Source organism: Dipodomys merriami, unplaced genomic scaffold (assembly GCF_024711535.1).
Source record: "Dipodomys merriami isolate MVZ:Mamm:240054 unplaced genomic scaffold, mDipMer1.0.p SCAF_19, whole genome shotgun sequence".
Taxonomy (NCBI): domain Eukaryota; kingdom Metazoa; phylum Chordata; class Mammalia; order Rodentia; family Heteromyidae; genus Dipodomys; species Dipodomys merriami.
Window position 1 is genome coordinate 19,847,995 of NW_027203270.1, and position 26,861 is coordinate 19,874,855.

The window sequence follows — 26,861 nt, forward strand, 5'->3', positions numbered from 1 at the left end:
GAATCCATAACAAGTTCAAATTCTTCAAATCTAATTCATATTCATATTCTTTTCAAAATTTTGCTCAGAAATATTCAATGGCATTCCAGGATAAAGATAAAACTTAGTGAGCCAACAGACAAAAGTGCCTCTGTGCTCCTAATCTCAGCAGGGCATAGGATTTTCTGATATTTTACGGGCTCTAACATCTTTTTAAGGGCCAGAATAAAAAATGAGGTAAGAAAGAATACCAAGATTTTCAACACTCTCCTAGAAAACAGCAAGAAAATACTCATCGGGGAGATTAAGAATTAACTGAGGGAGATCTCAACAGCTAACTGATTTGACTAATTCCAATTCTGTGGGACAATCTTTCTTAGGAAAATTTTGAGGCTATAAAGTTCTATCAGTATCATGATACTTCTAAAAGCTGTATCTTACAAAATATATAATGTAATATTATGTATTATAATAATGTATATTATTCCACATAAGTGTTTTAGCACTATGTTACATTGTGAATATAAGCAGAAATGGTAGACAAAGTATAAATGGAGGATATTAATCAATTCCAGAGGACGCCCACACAGAGCAAAGGCCCTTTTAAAATGAAGCTTATAAGGATGCTGAGGAGCTATGCAGAAGGGACCGAGGCAGATTTTCACAGACCTGCCATGATCTCAGAGCTGAGAATTAAGGAGAGATAGATGTAATCTCTCACTTAAAAATGTTCTGATACTAGAAGACTATGCATCTACAGGCTGCAACAAAGCCTAAGGAAAGGGTATGTCACTCTGGCTGGGGGTGAAATGAAGTGTACCACCCTGCTGTCATCTACTCCTCTGTTACACAACTGGTCATAAAAATTACAATTACCTCGGTTCAGGAAAAGAAAAACCTAATAAATGGAATTGAAGTTGTCATTGAAAAGTAAAATATATCAGACACTGTATTGTATTATACCAATGTGCAATTTTTCTATTTACTGTTATTCTCATCATTGCTAGTGAACTAACATTTTGAATGTGCTCACAACTAACAATATTCTTCTATCAATAAAAAGTATGATCTGGCCACTGCTGGTGGTTCATACCTGTAATCCTAGCTATACAGGAGGCTAAGATCTGAGGATCTCAGTTCAAAACCTGGGAAAGAAAGTCCATGAGACTCTTATCTCCAATTAACTATCAAAAAGTCAGAAATGAAACTGTGGATCAAGAGCACTAGCCTTGACCACAAAAGTTCAAGTATAGTGTCCAGGCCTGAGATCAAGACCCAGGACTATCTCCCCACCCCCACCCCCAAAAAAGGTCTGATCTTGAACTGTTTTCCAGTTACTCTTGAATACAAAGTGATGACAGTGCCATCTCCAAGATGATGGAGGTTCTGGAGTCTGGAGGTTCTGATAATACTACTACATAACTGTCAGTATCTTGGGGAGTTATGCAGGACATTGTCCAGTTACCAAAATGGGGAGGATTAAAACCTGCACTCAGAAACGTGGACACCCAGGGAAAAACTGGGCTTTCTATTGTCAGACATGATGAAAAACAAAAACAACAATAACAAAAAACCCAAAAAACAGCAAGATTCTGATTGAAAAGAAACATTTAATCTTGTACCTAGGCAGCCTGGGTGCTGTCCCATTATATAAACTTATATACCAAGATGCTCTTCATATCTTTATCGCTCCTATGTTATAGTACTAGAATATGGCTCAAGTGGTAGAGAGCAAGCACAAGGCCCTGAATTCGAACCCTAGATTTATACTACCAAACTAACCAAACATTTCAGCAATGTAGAAGATCTGTACCCAATAAGTTATAATTAGACAAGTGGATATTTGGAGAACTGCATGTAGCCAGGTGCTGAGGTCTAAGGGTAGCACTTTGAAGCCAGTCTGGGCAGAAAATTCAGTGGACTCTTATCTTCACTACCAGCAAAACAACACCCTGAATTTGAGAACAATTCCCAGTACTGGCAGAAACAACCCAAACAACAGAAAAAACCCTGCACATTGCATTCTGACAAACAAGTAATCTTTTTTCTTCCTTTCTCATTATCAACAATGCCACTCAGTTTCTTCAATGGAGATAACAATAACCTTGTGATTCAATTATTTCAAATATTAGCAACTACTTATTTAAATGTCTCCTTGTTTTTTCTAGAAATCCTTTTAGAATTTAGGCAATATAAAGAAGAAATTTTTTTGAGAAACTTTTCTCAGTAAAATTTTAGTGCAGATTTGTGAGTATGTACTTGCTAGATAGACATCATGGTAATCAGATTAAAGCAAAATTGAATTTTCAAGAAATATGCAAAATATCATTATACTATTTTAAGAGTCTTATTTTTTTTTGGGGGGGGAGGAGGGAGAGGGACATTCCTGGGGCTTGAACTCAGGGCCTGGGCACTGTACCTGACCTTCTTTTGCTTAAGGCTACATACAGTTCTACCACTTGAGCCACAGCACTACTTCTGGCTTTTTCTGTTTATGTGGTTCTGAAGAACTGAATACAGGACTTCATGCATGCTAGGCAAGCACTCTTACCATTAAGCTACATTTCCAGCCCACGAGCCTCATTTTAAGTACCAGGATATTAGGGAAAAGACATAGAAGCCTTGAAAAATTAGCCTAAGTAAACCATGTTCTAGCAAACAATTTCTGAGAAATTACACATTAGTAGCAAGGAGCCTCTCAACACACGTACTACTTTCAGAGGTGTACACAAGGTTAAGAAGCTCTGCCCTCTTATCTGTCCATGTTCCAACTACAAGTTCTATAAAAGATATACTTTTCTTCTGATAGGCTTATTTTTAGAAAATAGGGTTTTTTTTCTTGGTGCAGGTCCTGAGGCTTGAACTCACAACCTGGGTGCTGTCCCTGAGCCATTTTGCTCAAAACCAGTGCTCTACAACTTTGAACACACAGCTCTACTTCTGATTTTCTGGTGGTTAATTGCAGATAAGAGTCTCAACAGACTTTCCTGATGATTTTGAACTATGATTCTCAGCTCTCAGCCTCCTGAGTAGCTAGGATTACAGGTGTATACAGCCAGCACCCAGATGGAAACAGGGATTTTTAAATCAGAAAAGTAGAAGATACATTCTCATACTACCCATAAAAGCTTTTCTCTTACATTTATTGTCAAGCATTAGGATTTTCTATACCATATAGTTACACTTTACCTAAAGAATAAAGTAATTCTTTACTCAGATACCACATTGTGAAACTCAGATTGAGATACATACAGCTACTAGAAGAGTCTGAACTTTGAGAGCCACGTTCCCTTGCATCCTTGTCCGAGGCAATTTGCCGGGTGATGATCACGTCTATGAAGTTAGCTGCAGTAATGGTAGTCTTCCCTCGGGTCCTTAGCTCTTCCTCATATCTGGATTTTGGAGGAGGCCCTTTATCTTTCCCAGCCTCAGAGTACACTACTGAGGCGTGAGGCTGGGGCTTGCCACTTGGAAAGGCTGAAGCAGTGTACAGACACTGAACAGATCTCTTCTCCACCTCCAGGGTTTTCTGCTCTAGCTGCTGCTGTTCACTAACTGCTGCTGACCTGCTTCTCAAATTTTCTTCTAACCTGGCAGCTTCATGCTTACTCTCTTTTGTTTTGGAAACATCCATCTGGGGTGCAGAAGCTGCAGCATCCACAAGAGCAGCCAGGGCATCCGCAGCAGTGTTGTAACGGGAAGCTGGCAGGCCTTGACTTATTGAAGGGCCTCCAGCAGGCAGTGGCCTGTAAAATAAAACCAAATCACAGTTCTGTGAAGGAGAGAACATTTTCTGAGGGAAGCAGGGAAGTGTGGTAGGGAGGTGGAAGGAAAAATTGCAATAAAATAAAATAAAATAAAATGGCCTTAACATCTAAGTTATACTTAATACCATTACACTAAGTTTTAGAGATGGTTATTTGTTCTGGTCAGAATACACATGAGAAACTGACATGATCCGTAGCTGAGCAGTTGGATCCAAAGGAGTGATTACACTGGTTCCATTGGTTCCCTGGAAAACGCTGGGTCTTTGCTGTAACACAGTCTCCTGAGTTCTTACTGAAGGGGAGGGGGAGCGGACATATCCATGACTGCCAGGCCGGCCTGGCTGTTCTGTGCCTGCAACGGCAAAAAAACAAAAAGGGAGAAAGATAAAGCATAAGAATAGGCTAGAGAGAAAAGGTAGTCATATCTGTGAGTTATCAGTTTTCTAGGATTCTTAAATACAAAAGAAAAATGAGACAAGAAACTTAAATAGCCTAATTTCTGGCCTTTCTAAACTCAAAAAACCCCACTAGCAATTTGAAACAACTATCGTTTATTTAATCACTTCCACTCTTGCAATGAGCTTTAACAGAGAGTGCAGAGCATCAGTAACAGCACCAACAGTTGAGTACTAATACAAATTATTGTCCTTCAGATGTTTCCTCAAAGTCTGGTGTGTTCATGATTCCCAGATTCAAAGTGTATACTTTCGAGCATCAGAATGAAAACAGATTGTGACAGTAGTAAGGTTTACTTGATTTCTTCACTGTCCTTCACAGATAACTGCTTCTGTCAGCAAACTTTCTCTTGTGAAATAAGACATGTGCTACAAGACCGGAAACATTTTTGTTCACTTTAATCCTCCCATAACTCTTCTTTGCTTTCTCTTGTTCTATGCCCTCACGCTAACTTTCTACCTTGTTCTTTGCCCTCGTAAGAGCAGGCAGTTTTTAGCATGCATTTATTCTTTGAGGGCCAAAGATCCCTTTGTCAGAGAAAATTATCCCGACTTCTACAGAACTTTCATCTTATTTTCATCTGAAACCTACAATGACTTTGAGACATAGAACAGGTGTCTGCTCCCACTGCATTAAGCACAAAGTCTCACCCAGGTTACCAAGACCTGTCAACAGGAGGAAGTAGACCCTTCTCACTTACTTGGCCGCAGGTAAAGGTCAGAAGAAGTTGCAATCCGTTCCCGCTCCCTTTCTCGCTCCTTCTCCCTTTCCCTTTCTCTTTCTCTTTCTCGCTCTCGCTCCCTCTCAACAGTTGCAGCTGCTGCAAGGTGTGTTGGGTGTCCTGTAAAACACATGAGTCAATGACAAAAATTTCTGAACATCTGGCTGAATATTTTTTTGGTGCTGGTCCTAGAGCTAGACCTCAGGGCCTGGGCACTGTCCCTGAGTTTTTATGTAGACAACAGTTCCCTTTCTAGTTGTTTTGGTTGTTAATGGAAGATTGAATCTCATGGACTTTCCTGCCTGGACTATCTTTGAACTGATCTCAACATTTTGAATAGCTAAGATTACAGATGTGAGCCACTGGCACCCAGCATGAATTTTTCTTTTTGGGAGGCGGCGGGGAGGGAGGGAGTTGGTCATGGAGCTTGAACTCTAGGCCTGGGCATTATCCCTCAGCTCTTCATCTCAAGGTGAGCTCTCTACCACTTGAGCCACAGCACCACTTCTAGGCTTCTGAGTGGTTTATTGAGATAAGAATCTCATGGACTTTCGTGCCTGGGCTGGCTTTGAACCATAATCCTCAAATATCAGTCTCCTGAGTAGCTAGGATTATAGGCATAAGTCACCAGCGCTCAGCTTGATTTTTTTTTTTTTTAATCAAAATTTGGGATACAGGAAGTTTTACTGAAGAGTCTTAGATAAAAACTGATGGCAACATAAGCTTTCAGGGTTTAAAGTACCTAGTAACAAATGACAAATGACCTAGGAACTCTTGATAAGATTATTGAAAAAGTCTGCATAAAATGTCTTAGAAGGCTGTGCCTCAAATAGAGCACATTGGTCTTGTTAGAGGGGAAAGGGACTGCAGCATCTTACCTGGAGACATTGAAGCAGAGTTGTATGGCCGGGGTGGGAAAGTAATCTGTGTACCAGGAATATAAGTAATTCTGTCCATGGGAGGAGTGCTTGTTCCCCCTGGATGAGGCACTAAAATTGTTGGAGGCATATTGGTCAGGTCAATGATTCCTATCCAAAAGACAAATAAATTTTGTGTTTAGCATTACTGTAAAGTTTCAGAACTATACGTAGTTTTTGGATTTTTGTCTATCTCAAGAATCCAAAATAATTTATATACAATATAAAATGAAAATGCTTAAACTCATTACTTATTACTTTTTTTTTTTGGTCAGCTTGAACTCTGGGTCTGAGCACTGTCCCTGAGCACTTCAACTCAAGGCTAGCACTCTACCACTTGATCCACAGCACCACTTCTGGTTTTTCTGGTGGTTTATTGGAGCTAAGAGTTTCATGGCTTTTCCTGCCCAGGCTGTCTTTGAACCGCAATCCTCAGATCTCAGCTTGGTGAGTAGCTAGGATTACAGGCATGAGCCACTGGTGCCTGATCATCATTACTTTTTAAAACCTTTAAAAAGGAAAGATTATTAAATTCTGAATTCGCTATCACTAACCTTAAGGTATGGAGAGATTAACTGAAGAGAGGAAATTGGTGAAAAATGTCTTTCAAAGACTTTGCATGAGTACTTGGCTTACTTAATGTTCACCAAAAATCTTAATATTTTACTTTGTTTGCTTTCAAGAGCTAAAGCCTCCAGAGAATCTTTGTTATCTTTCCAGCATTCACTGAACAAATATTTATTACAAGGTAAATGTAATGAATTTTTAAAAATCTAAACTGTAAAGACACATACCTCTTGTTGGTGGGTATGGGAGACCCAGGGGCTGTTCTCGTGGGGAAAGTCCTCTGGCTACATCAGGGCGCAAGTTCACTTGCATCTGTTGTGAGGTAATGTAATCATTTAGGATTGTCTGTCTTGTGTTCTCCATAGCATAAAGCTGGTACTGACTTGGGTAGCCTGGAGTTGGTGAAAGCTGTCTCTGAAATAGGTAAGCAGCAGCAGCTGAGAGAAAGAAGAGAAAAGCATTGAGTTTTGACCTGGATAAAGTATATTCGCTAAACATCACCTATAATGAGAGGAAAAATATCTGTTAACACAGTGTATACTTGGCTCCAGAGAATACGGTAGACTCGTTTTAGGCCGTGGTACATCAGTAACATGTTTTTATGTTTGCTTTGCAGCACTATGGTTTGAACTCAGGATCCTGTGCTTATTAGATTGGTACGCTACCATCTGAACCAACCTCTAAGCTCTGATTTTTTTTTCTGGTTATTTGTGAGACATGGTGTTTTGAACTTTTTGCCAGAGCAGATCTTGAACCACAATCCTCCTGTCCTCAGACTCTAAAACAGCTTGGACTTCAGGTATAAGCTACCAGCACCCAGCAATGAATTTTAATTCATTATAATATACATTGTATATAATTGTATATATAACTTATTTGTGTATTATATATAAGTAATATAGTATATATAATAATTCATATAATTTTAATTTATTATGACTCTTATATAATGGGAAAGAAGAATAGTAGCTGAAAATTTCACAAGTAGTTTCACTTTTAAACTCTGGCATGAAACTTGATTATGCTTTCACTGTAAGTATCCAGTGAAAATATGTTTGAAAATAAAATTATTGTTTAGTACTCATTACCAATATAATCAAATGGAAATATCTGTGGAAACACTTCGTGAAATAGCAATTTTACTTTCTTAATGATAAAAATCATTATTCTACAAGTATTTTTTAGTTTATAAACACATCCTTGAATCAGTCAGATGATTAAGCGTTTTGGCAATATTGAGTCAAACAATACCTGACATACCTACTCAATTCTATCACTGTAGCACAGAAACAGCGACAATAAATTATAATAAATGGATATGGTTGAACTCTGAACTTAGGCAAACGCTCTACCACCTGAACCATGATCGTTACCCTCTATTACTTCTTAGTGTGTTTTTTAGATGTGGTCTTGAATTTTTGCCCAGAGCATAGATTCCCTTACCTCTGCCTCCTGAGTAGCAAAGATTATAAATACATACCATCATACCTAATTGTTGGTTTGTTTGTTTTTTTTCCTGAACTAAGGTCTCATTAACTTTTGGCCAGGCTGGCCTCAAACTATAATCCTTCTATCTCTTGTCTCACAAGTGGCTGAGGCTCTAGGCATATAACAGTATACCTGGATCTAATAAAAATTTTCTTCACAGAAATTAGAAAGAAGATTTGGGTTACAAGCGATTCTCTTGGTTACATGATGGTACAGACACATGACAGTAAAAAGTAGAGGGTAATAGCTCTATTTTCAATACATACAGCTCAGGCATACATATGACAAATAAAACTGTACAAACTACAGGACTATCAGAGACAATAGAAATTATATACAATTTTGTCTGAGAAACTGAACTATTTTATATGTGTATTTCCCTACTAAAAAGCAAACAACAACAACAAAAAAACCACTGATATATTTTCTGGTACATGTTTATTCAGATCTCCAAGCCAGGTTAAGTCTGTCAGCTGACTGTCCACCTCAGACTTGGGACAGTCTCCAGTACACTGCTCTTTCCCCTGATGATGGAGTTTTGTCTGAATAAACCCACTGTATTTGAAAGTATCAGAAGCTGAGAATGCATTTAATGCACCCATGCTACTGAATCCTAGCTTAGCAACATGGCACAATTATGTGCTATTTGCTGTCAGGATAATATAAGCTGTGGCTCACTGCTGTCACCTAGCAACAAGGAAGAAGACAGTACCCACATGTTAGTAGCCCTGGCAAAGACCGAAATTCACAACCTGAAATAGTTTCTACTGAACACCTACCACTTTCATTGTACACCATTGCTAAAGTTGATAAAGTGTATGTGGAACAAGCCAACTTAATTGGTTTGTAACTGTTAAACTAGGTTTGGGATCCAGTGACAAATGATCTGACAGTACTGGTAGAAGTTTCAAATGTATTGTTTTCTACAAATTCTGTGTTCATATGATATGTAAATAACTCTTAGGATCCTTAGCTTTTGAAGTATTTTAATGAAAAATATTTCTCTAACAACCAAGGTAAGTACAACTTCAGCTTAAGCATAATTTCAACTTAAAGCCTGTAGCACATTAATTTAGGCCAGAAAAGAATCTGAGTGCACACACCTATATGAGGCTAAGCTGGTAGCAGCAAAGAAGAACAAGAACCAGGTCCTGGGAGGACAGGGGAAACCATTCGTGCCAAGGATTCTGAGAGCTTAGCAGAGGCTATGTTCCCACTTATAATGTGACAGCTCCTCTCCCCTTACTCCATAAAATAGGGCTCATCACACTGATCACTTATTAGACATCAGTAGATGCATAATTTTGCACCTGCCAGAAGTCAGTGTCAGTGATATATACACACAAGTTTCTTTTAGCTGTGCTTGTTACTGAATTATATGGCTCACACCAGTATTCCTAGATACTTGGGAAGTTGAGAACTGAGGATGATAGTTCAAAGCCAGTCCAGGCAGGAAAGTCTATGAGGCTCTTATTACCAATAAAGTACTAAGAAAAAAAAAGCCACAAAGCACAAATGGTAGAATGGTAGCCTTGAGCACAAAGAGTCATGAACAGCACCCAAGCCCTGAGTTCAAGCTCCAGGACTGGCCAAATATATAAACAAATAAAACAATATTGGAAATAGTGAAAATGAAAGTGAATCAATTGTGGAAAACACTAGGAAAAAAAATGACCAAAAATCCTTTTTGGGTTAGTTATAATTATCTTGAAATTTTAATTTCACTTAAAAATAACAAAAAGAAAAGACTTAAGTCTGAAAATGTTAGCTTCTTTTGTGTTAGGAAGACAATGGTGAAGTTTAACCACCAAACAGTCTAAAAATGGCTATAGCCTTCAACCAGAAGAAAGTCTATATTGTAAATTTACGTACAGTATTTACTGTGTTTCTGTCATTTCAAAGAAAATCTTCATATTAACTCATTTTTTTAATCAGCTTCACCAACTGTCACCTATATAGCTTTTTAGATGCTTATTTTTTTAGTTCTTTAAAAGATGAAAGCTTTAAAAAAAGGTGATAGCTTTGCTGCTTCATTTGGGTGGTAGCAACATGGGGTGCAGCTTACAAAAATTCACTGAGTTATGCATTAATAATATAAGCAATTATCTTCATACCGGTACCATAAAAGGAAGTTTAAAAAGTCATAGATGCATGTTAATTCTTTCCCATGAGATTGTCACTATAGTCATGCTTACCAGGATCAAGAGCTCTATGAAAGGGCATGGCTGGATCCAAGTTGTATATGTATGCATGCTAATTCTTTCCCATGAGATTGTCATTACAGTCATGCTTACCAGGATCAAGAGCTCTATGAAAGGGCATGGCTGGATCCAAGTGCGTGGGAAGGTGACTCCGATAAACCTCCCCTGCAGCACTGCCTCTATGATGGGGATCAAATGGGCTGTGGCTCACAACAGGATCCACTCCAGGCACTGGAGACTTGGCTGGTATGCTGTCCCTTTGGGTTGGGGTAAGTGTTGACTTCCTTTCATGATTGGTAGACTTGCTAGAAGAAATTGTAACTGTGGGGGGGGGGGGAAGCAATGCCATAAATTCTTAAGATAATTTGCATTCCCCATCATTCAAATACAGAATATATTCATACAATATTTTGATCTTCCCTTTACCCACAAATTTTACATTCAACCCTATAAAATATGCAAATGTGAAAACAAGAAATTGAAGAAGACTGCTACCTTTCAGAACATATCACTAGTACTACTGTACCACCTTAAATTAAGATTAAGATATTAATGAAGTGAAAAACTCCTAGAGAGGATTATGATCCCCTCTATGAACATTACTAGATCCCAATATGATTTTATTTTCTGTATCCATTAACGTTCTAAATTCTTTTGACTTTATGATGTGGCAAATCTCAAATTCATGTTGTGCTAGCAGAGTGGCTCAAGTGGTTGAGTTTCTGCTTAGTAAGTGTAAGGCCCTGAGTTCAAATCTCTGATTTAAGAAAATCCATATCCAAAGTCCTCTCTGTATTACCAAACTCTTTGCTACTGGCTAATCATGAAAATTTGTTTTTATTTTCCAGTGCTCTACTCTAATAGAGTGACTTTCTCAGTACTTTACCAACGTCCATTCCTTTCCTTATTCCAGTCTCCTTTTAAATCATGGTAGTCAATCACACTACAGTAAATATATATATAACATAAAATGGAACGCTTTGCTGGGCACCAATGGCTCACACCCGTAATCCTAGCTACTTAAGAGGCTGAGATTTGAGGATCACAGTTCAAAGCCAGCCCAGGCAGGAAAGTCTGTGAGACACTTATCTTCAATAAACCACTAGAAAACTGGAAGTGGCACGGTGGCTCAAGTGGTAGAGCGCTTGCCTTGAGCTGAAGAGAGCAGGGCCAGCACCCAAGCCCAGAGTTCAAGCCCCACGACTGACAAAAAATAAATAAAATGGACCACTTTACCACATTGTTCTGAGTTTTTACCAATTTGTTTTGGTGCTAGTGATCAAACCCAGGGCACCTCAGCCATTTTATTCAGCCATTTATATTCAATAGAATATAAACATGGTGTTGTGCAACCATCATCACCATCTTTATACTAAAATTTGATAGTAAAAACCTGGGCATGACCAAACCTATTAAAACAAAACACACTGATTTCCAAGTCCAACTTCCTCAACTGTGGTTGTCTTTTACTTATACCTGGAACTTCTTCTAAAATAGAGCAAGAGCCAGGTGCTGGTGGCTCACGCCTATAATCCTAACTACTCAGGAGGGTGAGATCTGAGGACTGCAGTTCAAACGGGCAGGAAAGTCCATGAGACTCTTATCTCCAATAAACTACTCAAAAAAAGCTGGATGTGGGGCTGTGGCTTAAGTGGTAGAGCACTCACCTTACGCAAAAGAAGCTCAGGGACAGTGCTGATATACTGAGTTCAAACCCCAGAACCAGCAAAAAATAAAATAGAGCAATGTTTTAATTCATATTCTACCTATAACCAAATCAAGAAATATTCCTCCCTATACACACCTGCTAATTTCATTCTCTCTCCATTCTACATTTTTATAACTCTAAACCCAACCTAGGGGCTCACCTATGAGGCCACAAAAAAAAAAAGCAAATGTTAAAGCTGGGTGTTGGTGGTCCATGCCTGTAATCTTAGCTACTCAGGAGGCTGAGATCTGAGATCACAAGTCAAAGCCAGCCCAGCAGGAAAGTCCTTAAGACTCCTATCTCCAATAAATTACCAAAAGCATTGGAAATGGGGCTGTGACTCAAATGGTAGAGTACTAGCCTTTAGCAAAGCAGCTCTGAGACAGTGCCTGGGCCATAAGCTCAAGTCCCAAGACTGGTACAAAAACAGAATAAAATTTTAAGATGTATTTTTAATTTTGCCGGTCGTGGTGCCTGAACTCTGGGCCTGGACGCTGTCCCTCAGCTCTTCAGCTCAAGGCTAGCGCTCTACCACTTGAGCCACAGTGCCACTTCCGGCTTTTTTTTTTTCTGCTTATGTGGTGCTGAGGAATCGAACCCAGAGGCTCATGAATACAAGGCAAGCGCTCTACCACTGAGCCACCTTCCCAGCCCCAGGATGTAATGTATTTTTAATGGCTTTTGATCATGTATTTAAAAAATTACCCCTCTTACCTTGGTGATGATATGGTTGCCAACAGCATGAGCTTATGATGATAAGAAAATTTATTGGGTCCTTAGTGTACATGAGGCTTTCCTGTGAGTTCATTTTTAGATGTACTACACCTCTTTTTTAAAAAGAAAAAAACATATATATATATATATATATATATATATATATATATATATGTTTTTTTTTTTTTTGGACAAATGTCTCACTACAGCAGCCCAGGCTGGTCTTGAACTTGTGATCCTCCAGTTTCAGTCTCCCATGTGCCACCACACCTGGCTAGTGGACTAGCTCATTTAATTTCCAAAAAGTAATGCAGGCAGGTCTTGATATTTAATAGATGAGGAAACTAATTCAGAAAAGTAATTTGTCTATGTTTAACACAGTAAGAACCTTTATGTAAGCTTCATCAGTCTTGTTTTAGACACTAACTTTAAACCACATCACACTACACACCACTTCTGGAGGAACAACAGCTAAAACTGACTTTTAAAACGTCTTATTTGAGCCAGGTGCCAGAGGCTTATACCTATAATCCTAGCTTGTCAGGGAGGCTAAGATTTGAGGAACATGGCTCAAAGCCAGCCCACGTAGAAAAGTCTTCTCAACTCTATCTCTAACTAGTAAACAAAAATCCAGTGTAGAGCTGGAATGTAGCTCAATGGCAAAGCATTTGCCTAGCAAGTGCAATGTCCTGAGTTTGATCCCCAGTACCAAAAAAGAAAAGACATACACACATAAAAAAAGTACAGTGTGGAGACATGGCTCAAATGGTACTTCTCCAGCCTTTTAAGCAAGTAGCCAAGCAAGAGTGTGAGGCCCTGAGTTTAGACCACAATACCAGCTCAAAACAATGCAAAAACAAAAACATCTTATAGCCAGGTGCTGGTGGCTCACGCCTGTATTTCTAACTGCTCAGGAGGCTGAGATCTGAGGATCATGGTTCAAAGCCAGCCTGGGCAGCAAAGTCTGTAAGACTCTTATCTCCAATAAATCATAGTAAAAGCCAGAAGTGGTACAGTGGCTCAAGTGGTAGAGTGCTAGACTTGAGCAAAAAGGAGCCCAGGGACAGTAGGCCCAGAGTTCAAGCCCCCTGTTTGGCAAAAAATAAAAATAAAAAAATGTTACAGGACTGGGAATGTGGCCCAGTGGTAGAGTACTTGCCTCACATGCATGAAGCCCTGGGTTCAATTCCTCAGTACCACATACACAGAAAAAGCCAGAAGTGTCACTGTGGTTCAAGTAGTAGAGCACTAGCCTTGAGCCAAAGCAGCTCAGGGACAGCACCCAAGCCCTGAGTTTAAGCCCCAGGACTGGAAAAAAATAATAAAATGAAATCTTACTTAATGGGCTAAAAAATTCACTCAAAATAGATATATACTGTAAACATTTCTATCTGCATTTGACTAAAATAGTAGGCACTTTGCATGAAATTTTTATACTGGTAGCTTCTATGGCCCCAATTATACAATGTACAGATTCTAAGATACTCTAAAGCTAGCAATATATTTCTGATTTGCCAGAGGTAAAAAACTGCAGAAAAAAATGTTCACACCAGGCAACAAACGTAACATACCCTCGGAGACTCTGTTCATCATGGGTGAGCCTCTGGACATGGTACTTTGATAACTCACAGGAGTCCTGCGAGCACTGGAGTCATCATAAATCCCTGGGCTCAGCTGTGCTTTGGGAGCTTCATGAAGTGTAGACCTGAGAACAGAGGGGCCAGAGCTCACCACCGACATGTGTCGGGATCGTACTGGTTCACTTGCTTTCGCATCCTCATATTTTCCTCGTTCTACTACTTTTATGTTCTCTGGTACAATTTCCAGTGGAGGCATTCCACGGGGTAGTTTGCTAGGCCCCGTGATCAAAGATTTGACATTGTGTTTGATGGCAGATTGACCTGAGTTGCTGTCAAACTTTACTGGTGTGCCCTAAAGGAAAAAAAAAAGCAAGTATTATAGGTGGCTACACCCTGTGGATGTTACTCCATCTTGGGTATACATCTAGTTCATAACAGTTAGTTTGCTGTGGTGACCTTTATGTCTCCACTGACATCTCAATTCCAATCCACAGACTTTGCATACTTTACTACATGATACAAGATAAGCAAATTACAAGAAAAACTGATGAGGAATATGTACAACTGTCACACTTACTTCCTACTGGCCTGACATAAGAATATTGAACTATTAAGTCATGATTTTTTGTTTTACATCACTGGGTAAAACTCAAAGAGTTTTTGCATTTGTTAGGCAGGTTCCCTACCACTCCACTAGCCCTACATGTTAAAAATGTTTCCTAAAAAAAATACAGCACTGGACATTGATGAAAGTGGACTAAGCAACTCAAGGGCAGCCATGGGAAGGAGGAAATGAGAAAGAAAGGGAACAGCTTACACTAAGCAAAAGGAAAGAAACGTACATATCACCCAGTTTGGAAGAAATAGTTGCACTGTCAAAGTCTGTAGAGTTCACAAGTTTTATAGATTATGATAATGACAATTTGTCTTGTGAAGGTTAAAATATGTTTATGACTTTAGCTAAGTATCACTATCCCATAATACAGTGAAATTTATGTAATCACTTAATCTCAAAAAAGAAATTAAAAAAAATGTTTCCTAAATGTCAATCTAAAGTAAGATTATTGATCTATTTACCTGGGAAATGGAACCTTCAATTATGGGCCTTGTGCTCTGGACTACTTCTGGAGTTTTTCGGCTTTCCTGAGATAAAACATCTTGCCGTGGAATTTCATGAATAGAACGCCCCATTTCTTTGATGGTAGTGATGCCATCATATGGTTTTCCTTTGGTAATGGCACCTTCAAATGCTCGAATAGGAGGACTTTCTCTTTTAATCTGTTTGGGATATTTAAGGCCATCTTCATAGCTTTCAGGAGTTGCTCTAGGTGTACCTTCAAAAGAAGTACATGCGTATTAAAACAGTGGCTGATAAGTATACAACAATATATTTACCTGTTAACTAACAAAAATGGTTAAAAGGGCTGGGAAGGTGGCTTAGTGGTGGAGCGCTTGCCTTGCATTACATGAGGCCCTAGGTTCAATTCCTCAGCAGCACATAAGCAAAAAGAAAAAAGCTGGAAGTGGCGCTGTGGCCCAAGAAGTAGAGCGCTAGCCTTGAGCTGAAGAGCTGATGGACAGCGCCCAGGCCCAGAGTTCAAGCCCCATGACTGGATGCCCCCCCCCCCAAAAGTTAAAAGTGGCTAAAATATTCAATTTCAATTGTTATATTTTGTAGTAATTTTAAAAATTAAGGCCTTGCCATCTTGCAGTTTATCTATTTTCAGAAAAGAGATTGAAGTAAGTATTCCTCAGTTATTTTTTAGAGTTATCTAAAATATATGAATCATCACAGTCAAACAATGGCTGTTACATAATGAGATGTCTCCATGCGAAAAGACTGTGCAAATACCTTCCAATAAACTACATAGCTAAGAGATAGATTATAATTAAAATAATACTTAATATTCACTGTATGTCAAGAGGGGAAAAAAACTTGAAAAACAGGTTTCATACTTGCAAAATGTATGTCAAATTACTTTGTCAGTTATAAATAAAAAGGCAAAATAAGCAAAAACTTTACCTTGCATTATGGAGCCAGACAGTACTGTTCTTTCTTTGAGGTCAGAGTGAGGGCTCCCTCTGGGTAATGCTCGACATATCAACCCTTTCAGAACAAGGGGAAAAAATTCATTTTTGAACATAATGTTTACAACAGTGATACATACTGAATATTGTTTATACAGTATGCATTTTTGATAAAAGCTCTATAGAGGAAGAGATGGCATGTTAAGTTTCTAAACTACCCAGGGCAATACAATGGAAAAAACAAAAGCCAGAAATACCTAATGTGACATCATATCAAATGTTTTTTATAAAGCTTAGTACAGTGGCTCATACTCAAGAGGCAGAGATCAAGAATATCATGTATTAAAGCCAGCCTAAGCAGAAAAATCTAAGAGACTCCACCTCAACCAATAAAAAGCTGGTTTTGTGGCATAGACCTGTTACCTCAGCTACAAGGTGAAATGAAGGTGAAATGTAAACAGAAGTATTGTAGTCCAGAATAACTCAGGCAAAAAGATCATAGTCAAAAATTAACAAAAGCAGCTGTGAGCCGGTGGCTCACGCCTGTAATCCTAGCTACTCAGGAGGTTGAGATCTGAAGATCCCAGTTCAAAGCCAGCCCAGGCAGGAAAGTCCGTGCGACTCTTATCCCCAGTTAACCACCAGAAAACTGAAAGTGGCCCTGTGGCTCAAGTGGTAGAGTGCTCTCCTTGAGCTTAAGAGCTCAGGGACAGTATCCAGGCCCAGAGTTCAAGCCCCCATGACCAACAAAAAATAAATAACAAAAACAGAATAATGTGTGGTCCAGTACCCCCAAAACAAGAAAAAAAAATGTTCTTTGTAAACTAAAGTTCTTTGTAACTAAAGCTAGCAAATTACAGGTCAAAACAGAAAAGAGAGAGCTAGGAATATGGCGCCAGTGGTAGATCATTTTCCTAACATGCTATGCTGGAAGTCTAGGACCCAATCCTCAGTACAGGGAGAAAAACATAAAAACAAAATATTTTCAAAACTAAATCTAGCCCCCTTTAAGATTTATATATAACATATAACCTCTTACTGATAAATATGAATCAGAGGTTGGAAATAACCGTACACATTTACCCTAAAGAAAAATAAATGAATTATTTTTTAAACAAAGGACGGAAGTGAGAGCAGAAGTGGGAATGGGTGCAATCTAGCTCAGAAAATTACATACCTAGGCAGTGGTGGCTCACACAGGTAATCCTAGCTACACAGGGGGCTAAGATCTGAAGATAACAGTTGAAAGTCAGTCTAGTCTAGGCAGAAAAGTATGTGAGAGGCTGGCTTCAAAACGAGATCTTCAGATCTCATCCCCCTGAGTAGCAAGAATTATAGGCATGAATCACTGGTGCCAGCTAGTCTGTGAGGTTCTTATCTCCAAGTAACCACCAAAAAGCCAAGATTAGAACTGTGTTTGAAGTGGTAGAATGCTAGCCTTGGACAAAGAAGTTCAGGGATAACACCCAGGCCCTGAGTTCAAGCCCCAGTACTGGCACAAAAAACAACCAAAAAAAGTTCTACCAAGAACTTAAGTTTATTTTTACCATTTCACCTAGATTAAGATTAGTTGAGGCTAGTAAGATTTAAAGATTTGTCACTAACAAAAACAAACACTAGTGATCACTTATTGAACTTGTATCACATGATAAGAATCTCTACTCCTCACACAATTAATGAGTACAGTCCCTTAATTTCCAGTGGAAGAAAGAAGCTCAGAGAAATCTACCAAGAAAGGTGTTATTTTTTCCCCTCCTCACCCTCCTACTTCCCTCTTCTCCCATTTATATCTTTGATCTATATACTATGCATCACATTATCTATCTCATAATTTAGAAAAACAAATTTTCAAAACAAAATTTACATTAAAAAACAGACAGAAGCAAAGATAATCTACAAAAGGTATAAGCATCCAAATATAAGCATTTGAAACAGTAACCTGCTATGATTAACTACAATCAAGTTTTACTTCCCTCTACTATCATGCTCCACCTGACTTTTATTTGTAAATTTACAATCCTATTAATATAAATTTCAAACAGAAATGATGGAGATTGAACATATTATAGCAAACTGGCCATACAAAATTGATTGTATCTATGCAGTATTTTGGAAACAATACTTTACCCTCTAATTGTGCTGATACAGGAGACTCCCTCAATGATATCCCTTGTTTTATATTTCCTTCCACTGACTCATAGCTTCTTTTTAAACTGATATCATGAGCTGTTCTTGGACTCCTAGTACCTTCTCGGGCATTCTTAATATCTGTAGAATATAAAACAAATATTATTCCAGTGGAAACCAAGGCCTACAATGTATTAAATCATGACAATTTCTCAATCTACTGCATAAAATATTACTTATTGCAATTTACAATATGATTCAGTATATTTATGAAAATATTTTTGTTGAAATTAGGTAAGACTGCTTAGAAAAAGTAATGTATAAGCTAAGATCTGAAGGATAGGTTAGAGTTGCTTAGGTCAAAAGTAACGACAGCAAAACACAATGCCTATGTGCACCTAATTATGTACTATCTATAGAAATGAACTCCAGGAAGTTGAGGGGAAAAAAAGATAGGAAAAATAGTCCAGGGATCGTGAGTATAAAGACCTCAAGGGAAGACAGAGTATGGTGCCTTACAAGAACTTCAGTAAACAACCACTTTAAAGACTAGAGTAAGACCCCTGTTTCACTGTATTTGATTCTGGTGCCTTGCATCTGATACACAGACTTTTCTAATTTGGGGAGGGGAATGCTTAAATAGGGATACAGGTTGACCCATTGTAACAATGAGATGTACAAGACACTATGTTGAAAACGAACTTTATAACTTGTGGGGAGAAGGGAGGAAGGAGGTGGGAGGTGAGGAGGGAAGGGATGGTATGGGGAAAACAAAGGAGGAGGTAATAATGCTCGATAGGAAATGTACACAATACCCTACTCATGTAACTGTAACCTCTCTGTTCACTATTTTTACAATAAAAAAAAACATTATTAAAAAAAAAAAAGTAGAGTTAGGAGGAAAGTATAGGGAAGGAAATGCAGGCAGTATGAGAGGGAGAATTGGAAGAAAATAACCTGCAGGGATAAACTAGAAGCCAAACACACAGAAATAGCAAAGCTTACAGAGAGGGCTTACAGTTATCGTAAAGGCAATGGAGAGTCACGTAGGAAGCAACATATAGCACAATTGTGAATCAGTTGTGCAGTCAGAGTTACACAAACAAAAGATGGGGAAATAGAGTAAATATATGAATTCCACAGACTTTAAGAAATAGAAACAACTGAATGATTTAATGGGTTTGAAAAGAAAACAAGAAATATTTTCAGATATATCTGACTTGAGAAACATAATTTTTTCACATCAAAAAATGTCAATATACTATACTAGATATATATATATATTTTTTTATTTTTATTTTTTGATCGGTCGTGGGGCTTGAACTCTGGGCCTGGGCGCTGTCCCTCAGCTCTTCAGCTCAAGGCGAGCACTCTACCACTTGAGCTACAGCACCACTCCCTAGATATATTTTTTTTAAGAAGGAAATAAGAAAGCTATGATGCACTTTGTAACATCACATACGGCTGTACATGCTTTATTTCTCTGTATTTGAAGAGAAAATATATAGCTACTAACAAATACAAGGTTACAAAGACAGCTGCACACAAGAACTCAAGCTCAATCCCCTGAATATTTACATCTTATGAGTCATTCTCATGAAATATTACAAGTAAAATATAACTGAAGAACACACTTAAAGAAAATGTTTAGATAGATAGTTATAAGCATTTTACAGTTTACTGAAAATTTAAATTCAATATTCTTTCCAGGATAATCAAATTATGGAATCCATAATTTATAATATAAATCCTATTAAAAGTGATTCCATTGACGTTAAACATGACTATCAAAACTATCAATAATGATGTCAGCTCCAACTCATGGAAAACTGCGTTTGGGCTCTTTACTGGTAACCGCTTTTTACTGACTGTCGCAGTGGATTTTTCCACACAAAGTTTTCATGAGACAGGTATTATTATGAGAGGAAAGCATGGTTCAGCAAAGGCCAACTGATTCACTCACAAGAAGAATCTAAGCAAACTACATAGAGCCTGTTTCCAATTATACCTATGAAGACTGGCATTAGCAATACAAAATACTTACTATCGTATGATAAGATATGTCCACTCTTGCCTTCATAAATAACATGGCCTTTGGATGTAACTTCTTCTCTGCCTTTCTCAGGACTGCTTTCTTCCATGGGCATCCTGGAAATTGATCCCTTCACCAAAGCCTCAGTTGGTATACCAGTCTGGGATCCAACTGGGGTCCCCTGCCATCAAATCAAACACACATCAGTATAATTGAGAAACCTAGACACAGAAAATTTAACCTATCATGTCGTGAGCCAGAACAATCATTATCTTCAAAGAGCACACAAGCAAATAAGAGGAAATTAGGTATTAAGGTTTTTTGTTGTTGTTGTTTTGTTTTGTTTTTTGGTCTATCATGAGGCCTGAGCTTTTTCTGTTTATGTGGTGCTAAAGAACTGAACACAGGGCCTCATGCATGCAAGGCAAGTACTCTACCACTGAGTCACCTTTCCTGCCCTAGACCCAAATCATCTCTTATTTTCTTTTTTTTTGGGGGGCGGGGGGAGGGGGGGAGGTCCGGTCGTGAGCCTGAACTCTGAGCCTGGGCGCTGTCCCTCAGCTCTTCAGCTCAAGGCTAGCGCTCTACCACTTGAGCCACAGCGCCACTTATGGCTTTTTTCTTTTTGCTTATGTGGTGCTGAGGAATCAAACCCAGGGCCTTGAGCATGCAAGGCAAGCACTCTACCACTGAGCCACCTTCCCAGCCCTAGACCATACTTTTGAGAACCACTGTTATAGCAAAAAGGTACAGGACAAACAAACAAAAAGCTACTATGCAAAAACACAACATAATTGTCCCATTTCCACATCTACAAAATTAAAGAAGATATGCTGTCAAGTGCCAATGGCTCATGTCTATAATCTTAGCCTGAGAAGCAGACATCTGATGACAGAGGTTTGAAATCAGCCTGGCAGACAAATCCTTCAGTCTCCAATTAACCAGCCAAAACCCAGAACTAGAGATATGGCTCAAGTGGTAAGAATACCAGCTATGAGCAAAAAAGCTGAGCAAGAGCACCAGGCAAGGAGTTCAAGCCCTAGTAGCAGTATGCACACAAACAAAAACTAGATGGAAAATTTTGTTTTTAAGTGAAAATAAATTAACATCTGAGGGAAAAAAATTTTCATTTGGCCTAAATTAGAAGATACTTGACCTTTTATCAACATCATCTCATTCCTCATTCAGCATTATATTCTAACAAGGTAGCTCACATGAGATTACAGACCGCTTTTTCACAAGTGGCAAAAGCAAACTAGTGTTTAATGACTTTTTTCTATTTCACGTGAACATGATAAAAGCCTTAGCTTGTGGTTTAAATGATTTTTTACAGATCTGAGTTTCTTATCATTGAGATCTCCTTCCATAACCCAGAACAATGAACAACTACAGAAATATTACTAGAATGCTCAAAACTTACGGATTTTTTCCTTATTTTTTTTCTTAGTATTTTAGAGATAATAACTAACCTGAGTGATAGAGCCCCGTAGGGACTGGATATTCTCCACTGAAAGTTTGCTGGTTGGAGTTCCCCGAGTTATACTTCCTTCTTGGATGGCTCCTGTGGTACCTGAGTAAAAATAAAATCATTAACCAGTCACCTATCTTTACCCCCTTCCAAAAAGAATACAGCCTCTACCTAGTGAGAGAATAAGAAGGAGAGGGGAAAAAGCAGCAAAGAAAAAAAATTGCTTTATTAAGTTTATGTCTAAAGTCATGTAATGAGGTTTAAAAGTCCAGTTGATACAGGGATCTGTACAAGTTGATGTACTTTGTCACTATTAGACAAGTACTCTACCCGTGAGTTCTACAACTGGCCAAACTTCAAAGGTTTAAAATCATTTTTACTTTTAAATTTCAAAGTTAGGGGCTATATATTTTGAAAAAGTTTAACATAATGTGTATGCTTTTACCTCTGACCACACCTTCATGTTGGGCCCTGACCAATAAACCCTCAGGTTGCGAGTTCTGGCTTCGGGGAGAAAATTCTTCCTGTTTAATATAGGGCAAAGCAGCTGTAGACAAAAGGAAAGGAAATATGAAAGATCAAGTACTGAATTACTATTGCAATACCACAAATGCAGATACATTTGACTGAGCTAACTTACTAACCTGATTTGGCAGATTCCTGCTGTCGTGGCAGTCCAAGAGAGATAGAGCCCACTGAGGGCTTAGCTGTTTCTTGATAGGAAGTCTGATTATGAGAAGTCAGATAAGTGCCTGGTGTTCCCTAAAAACCAATTTTTAAATATTAAGCTTGTATTTTTGGCAGATCAACTAAAAAAGACAAGTTCATATTTGTGTAAAAACACTGTACAAAATTAAGAGTGATTATTTGTAAAGCAGAAAAACCTATAGCACAGATTACTTGCATTACAGATCATAGGATGATCATTTATAACCTTGTAGATTTCTCAGCAAAATATAACTAAACATAGGGGAAAATATAGACTACCTCAAATTTTAATACTTCCCATGTAAAAACAAACAAGTCACAAATAGAGAAATTGTAATATGACTATCCAGAAGAGAAGTTACAACCAGTGACTATAGAAAATGAGACTTAATACATTTAAGTATTCCTATATGAATTGTTTGGAACCAGAATTATTTCTGTTTCTGGATATTTGTAAATTGTTGAATAGTTACATATTATCTAGTAAGGTATACTTGAAGTGGGACCCAACTGGAAATATGAAAATAATTTGTTTCAAATATATCTTATATACACAGACTGAAAAAAAATTATACAATATTTTCAGTGCATTTGCATTTTGACTGCAATCTGTCATATAAGGTCAGGTATAGTATTTTCCACTTGTAAAGATATATTGGTGCTAAAAAGGTTTTGTATTTTGAAGGATTTCTGATTTTCAGATTACAGATGCCCAAATACTGGTCAGAATGTCATAGAAGAAATAATCAGCAGGGTCATGAAAAAGTGCTTACCATATTTTGCTGCAAGGATAACAAAAAATGTAAGCACAATAAAATATTACTGTAAATCTAATTCTAAAAAAGACTTAATAACAAATGGAGCATTGGATGAAACTAGAAGTCTTGGTCTCATATGCTGCTACTGAGAGTATTAAACTGTAGGACAACTCTGGAATACTACACAGTAAAACATACATACACATAGGAAGTCCACATCCAGATAATTATAAAAGAGAAATGAAAAATGTCCTCAAAGAACCTCATTCAAGAATGTTCACAGCATTGGAGGGGAGAAGGGCGGGGAGAGAATGTAGTTGTGGAGATGGGGGGGCGGGGGGGGGGGAGGAAGGGATGGTAGGGGAAAAACAAAGGAGGGGGCAACAATGCTCGATAAGAAATGTACTCATTACCTTGCTCATGTGGTTATAACCCCTCTGTACAGTAATTTCACAATAAAATACTTTTTTTTGGGGGGGGGAGGGGAGGAGGTCCAGTCGTGGGGCCTGAACTCTGGGCCTGGGTGCTGTCCCTCAGCTCTTCAGCTCAAGGCTAGCGCTCTACCACTTGAGCCACAGCACCACTTCCGGCTTTTTTCTTTTTTTATGTGGTGCTGAGGAATCGAACCCAGAGCCTCAGGCATGCAAGGCAAGCGCTCTACCACTGAGCCACCTTCCCAGCCCCTCACAATAAAAAACTGATTTTTAAAAAATGTTCACAGCAACTTCATTTATCAGAAACAAAACCTAGAAACAATTCAGTTTTCTATCAACAGGAGAATGGATAAACAAACTGGTAAACTCATACACTGGAATACTTTCCAGCAATAAAAAGGCAACAGAAGCTGAGCACTGTGGCTCCTTCAGTAATTCTAGTTATTTTAGGAGACTGAGATCTGAGTAGGGCTTTGAAGCCAGTGGAGGCAGAAAAAAATCCATGAGATTATCTCCAATTAACCAGCAAAATAGCTAGACTAGAGAGGTCAAGTGGTAGAATACCAGCTGTGAACAAAAAAAGCACACCCACACACACACCCACACACCCACACACACACAACAGGCCCCAATGGCTCATAACTGTAAACTAATACTACCTACTCAGGAAGCTGAGATTTGGAGGCTCATGTTTCTGGAGGATTATGGTTTGAGGTCAGCCCAGAAAAAAATTTACTAAACTCCATCTGCAAATAACCAGCAAGATGGAAGGGGTGATACTAATCAAGATGTACTGTACTCATAAAATTAACATGTTGAATTGAAACTCCTTTTTACAACTACTTAAAGATAATTTAAAAGAAAAAAGAGAGCAAAAAGCAAGGCTGGAGGAATATGGCTGAAGTAGTAAGATGACAGTCTAAAAAGGTTATGATTTTAAACACAGTACCACTCCCTCTTCCCCAAGTATATACTGATTATATAAAAACTATGTCCTTAAAGTTAAAGGGACAGAAAGAATGTACACTGTTGCTGGGCTCTGGTGGCTCATACCTGTAATCCTAGCTACTCAGGAGGCTGAGATCTGAGGATCTCAGTTGAAACTCTTATCTCTAATTAACCACTCAAAAATCCAAATGGCATTGTGGATCACATTGGTGGAGCACTAGCCTTGAGTATAGAGCTCAGGCCCTGAGTTTAAGCCCATGATTCATATGAAGTTCAAGAAAAGGCAAGATTATGACAACAGAAAGTAAAACTGGTTGTTTCAATCAATGGGAAGGTAAAATGCTGAAGAAGGAACAAGAGATAACTTTCTGAAGACATGGGACTGTTCAATAACTTGATAAGGGTATGGCTGCTGGTTGTGCATCTGACCCAAAACTAACCAAACCATTAAGACTGGACCATATTTCAGTTTGAAAAAACGAAGTTTCAGAAACAAGATTAGAGGCTAGTCAGAATAAAGTAGGAATAATACCAATCACCTATAATTAATATTTACAGCCTTTACAATAGTCACCAAATAGTCTAGTACATGAAAAAACTCCATTTTAATTTACTTCCACACTACCCAATAATGTGCTTTTGATCCATCAAATCAGGTGATATGCACTGGCCACTCAATTTTGGAACATAAATCAAAGTTCCTATATGTGGTATGCAGTCTAGCAAGTGTGCATTTTCTGGGTCCTTGTCTCTGTAAATTTCATATTCCAATTATTTATTACTACACTTAGATTAGTGTGAGGAGGAAAAAGTATTACTGAAGCAGTATTCAACATTAGTCTGTCATGAAGAAAACCATTTTACCTGTGAGATGGAGCCTCCCATTATAAAGGATGGTTTCTCTGAAGCCACTGTGGTTTTAGATGATGGGATGAGAGGAGGTGGTGGCCTGGTTGGTCGAGTTGTTGGAAGTCGAATCCCTTCAGGGAGATTAGTTATCACTTGATGTGGAGCAGGTTGGAGGACTTTTAAAAAAGGAAAACATGATTTAATAGAATCAATTTCCTACTTTGCCACAGGCTACCTATTTCAGTCAATCTTCCATAATTTTTCTACATCCATCACCCTTTGGATCTTACAATGGAAGTAAGAAAAAAGGAGCTTCTGAGGAACAGATGCTGGTCTTTGTTTCATAGAGTATGCAAACCTGGCTGACAACTCACTACACATCCTCTGTGCACCTGGCATAAACTGAGAAATATTTACTGATTTTTGGCTCTCACAGCACACTTGAATTTCTGAGGGGTTATTTCTCAAGATTTTTACAAAGTGGATAGATATACTTTTAAAAGAAAATGCAGTCAATGTCATAGTATAAATGTGTGAACAGAAAACTTCCCAGTGGCCCAATGAAATCTGAACTGAGTAAAAGTGACAATGGGATGTAGAGAAAGAAGAATGTCATTTTGAGATTAGGAAGGACATGTCCTAGAAGAACACTTTATTCATGAGATTAAACCACCCACATGGAACATCTGTGGGTAATGGCTGGTGGCCACTGCACAGAGGGGTGATATTTACCTGGCGGGACACTATAGCGGGCTGTACTCCTATCAGGCTGTGGAGCGGCTTTACTGACTTCTCTTGGAGAGAGCCTACACGGTGAGGCTGACCTTGCTGCGGTACTGTGCATCTGTGCTTCCTGTTCTAGAACACGTGTGACCTCAGCATAAGGCATATAGGCGACTGATTTTCCTATGAAAGTTAAAGTTATCAAAATAAGGGAAGAACCCCAAATTAAAATAGTGTGAAAGGACCAAGCCCCCACCATTGAGGGGAAGATCCATTTATATGCTTTTAACAAGGCCTAAAAGGTCTGGGGGAAGGGAGGGAAGTACACTCATTAGAGAAATTAAGAAATCCTATAAATCTCAATATGTCCAATACCACTATGATCTAATGAAAACACTCAAAAATGCAGTCACAGCTCTTCCTTAAAATGACAAAAATTCTTTCCGAAGGAGAACCAAATGTTTTAACATACAATAAAATTATAACAAGCAAACATCAGACTAACAAGTAGCTCTGTGAATCCAAGTCTAGCAAGAATTAGAGGTCAGCATTATGAGGAATTTAATCCCTGAAATTAGCCTGCTGATGCTAACAGCTTAAGTAAATAAGAAATGGAAGACACCTTTTACAAAAACAATGTAGATCAAAAGTTCTACAGAAACATTTTTTTTTTTGGTTGATCATGGGG

General features: G+C 38.4%; 2 protein-coding genes across 15 annotated transcripts in view; one reads left to right on the forward strand and one right to left on the reverse strand.

The window, feature by feature from the left end:
• Positions 1-6,678, forward strand: part of Ttc19 (tetratricopeptide repeat domain 19) — a 52,059-nt gene extending 45,381 nt beyond the window's left edge. The window contains exon 10 of the mRNA XM_070027650.1: positions 6,116-6,678. Coding sequence (XP_069883751.1) covers positions 6,116-6,120 — 5 coding nt within the window. The 3' untranslated portion in view covers positions 6,121-6,678. The remainder of the gene's footprint in view (positions 1-6,115) is intronic.
• Ncor1 (nuclear receptor corepressor 1) overlaps positions 1-26,861 on the reverse strand; it is a 171,303-nt gene that overhangs the window by 17,641 nt on the left and 126,801 nt on the right. For 9 of the 14 annotated variants that reach the window (XM_070027631.1, XM_070027632.1, XM_070027634.1 and 6 more), the window contains 16 exons: positions 26,183-26,356; positions 25,466-25,626; positions 22,398-22,515; positions 22,199-22,300; positions 21,755-21,855; positions 20,298-20,466; positions 18,254-18,394; positions 16,122-16,205; positions 15,176-15,432; positions 14,090-14,450; positions 10,190-10,417; positions 6,635-6,844; positions 5,802-5,951; positions 4,903-5,043; positions 3,933-4,098; positions 3,232-3,725 (listed from right to left, as the gene is read on the reverse strand). In XM_070027631.1, the coding sequence (XP_069883732.1) occupies positions 3,232-3,725; positions 3,933-4,098; positions 4,903-5,043; positions 5,802-5,951; positions 6,635-6,844; positions 10,190-10,417; positions 14,090-14,450; positions 15,176-15,432; positions 16,122-16,205; positions 18,254-18,394; positions 20,298-20,466; positions 21,755-21,855; positions 22,199-22,300; positions 22,398-22,515; positions 25,466-25,626; positions 26,183-26,356 (3,057 nt within the window). The remainder of the gene's footprint in view (positions 1-3,231; positions 3,726-3,932; positions 4,099-4,902; positions 5,044-5,801; positions 5,952-6,634; positions 6,845-10,189; positions 10,418-14,089; positions 14,451-15,175; positions 15,433-16,121; positions 16,206-18,253; positions 18,395-20,297; positions 20,467-21,754; positions 21,856-22,198; positions 22,301-22,397; positions 22,516-25,465; positions 25,627-26,182; positions 26,357-26,861) is intronic. The other 5 variants (XM_070027640.1, XM_070027642.1, XM_070027641.1 and 2 more) reach the window with 3 other exon arrangements.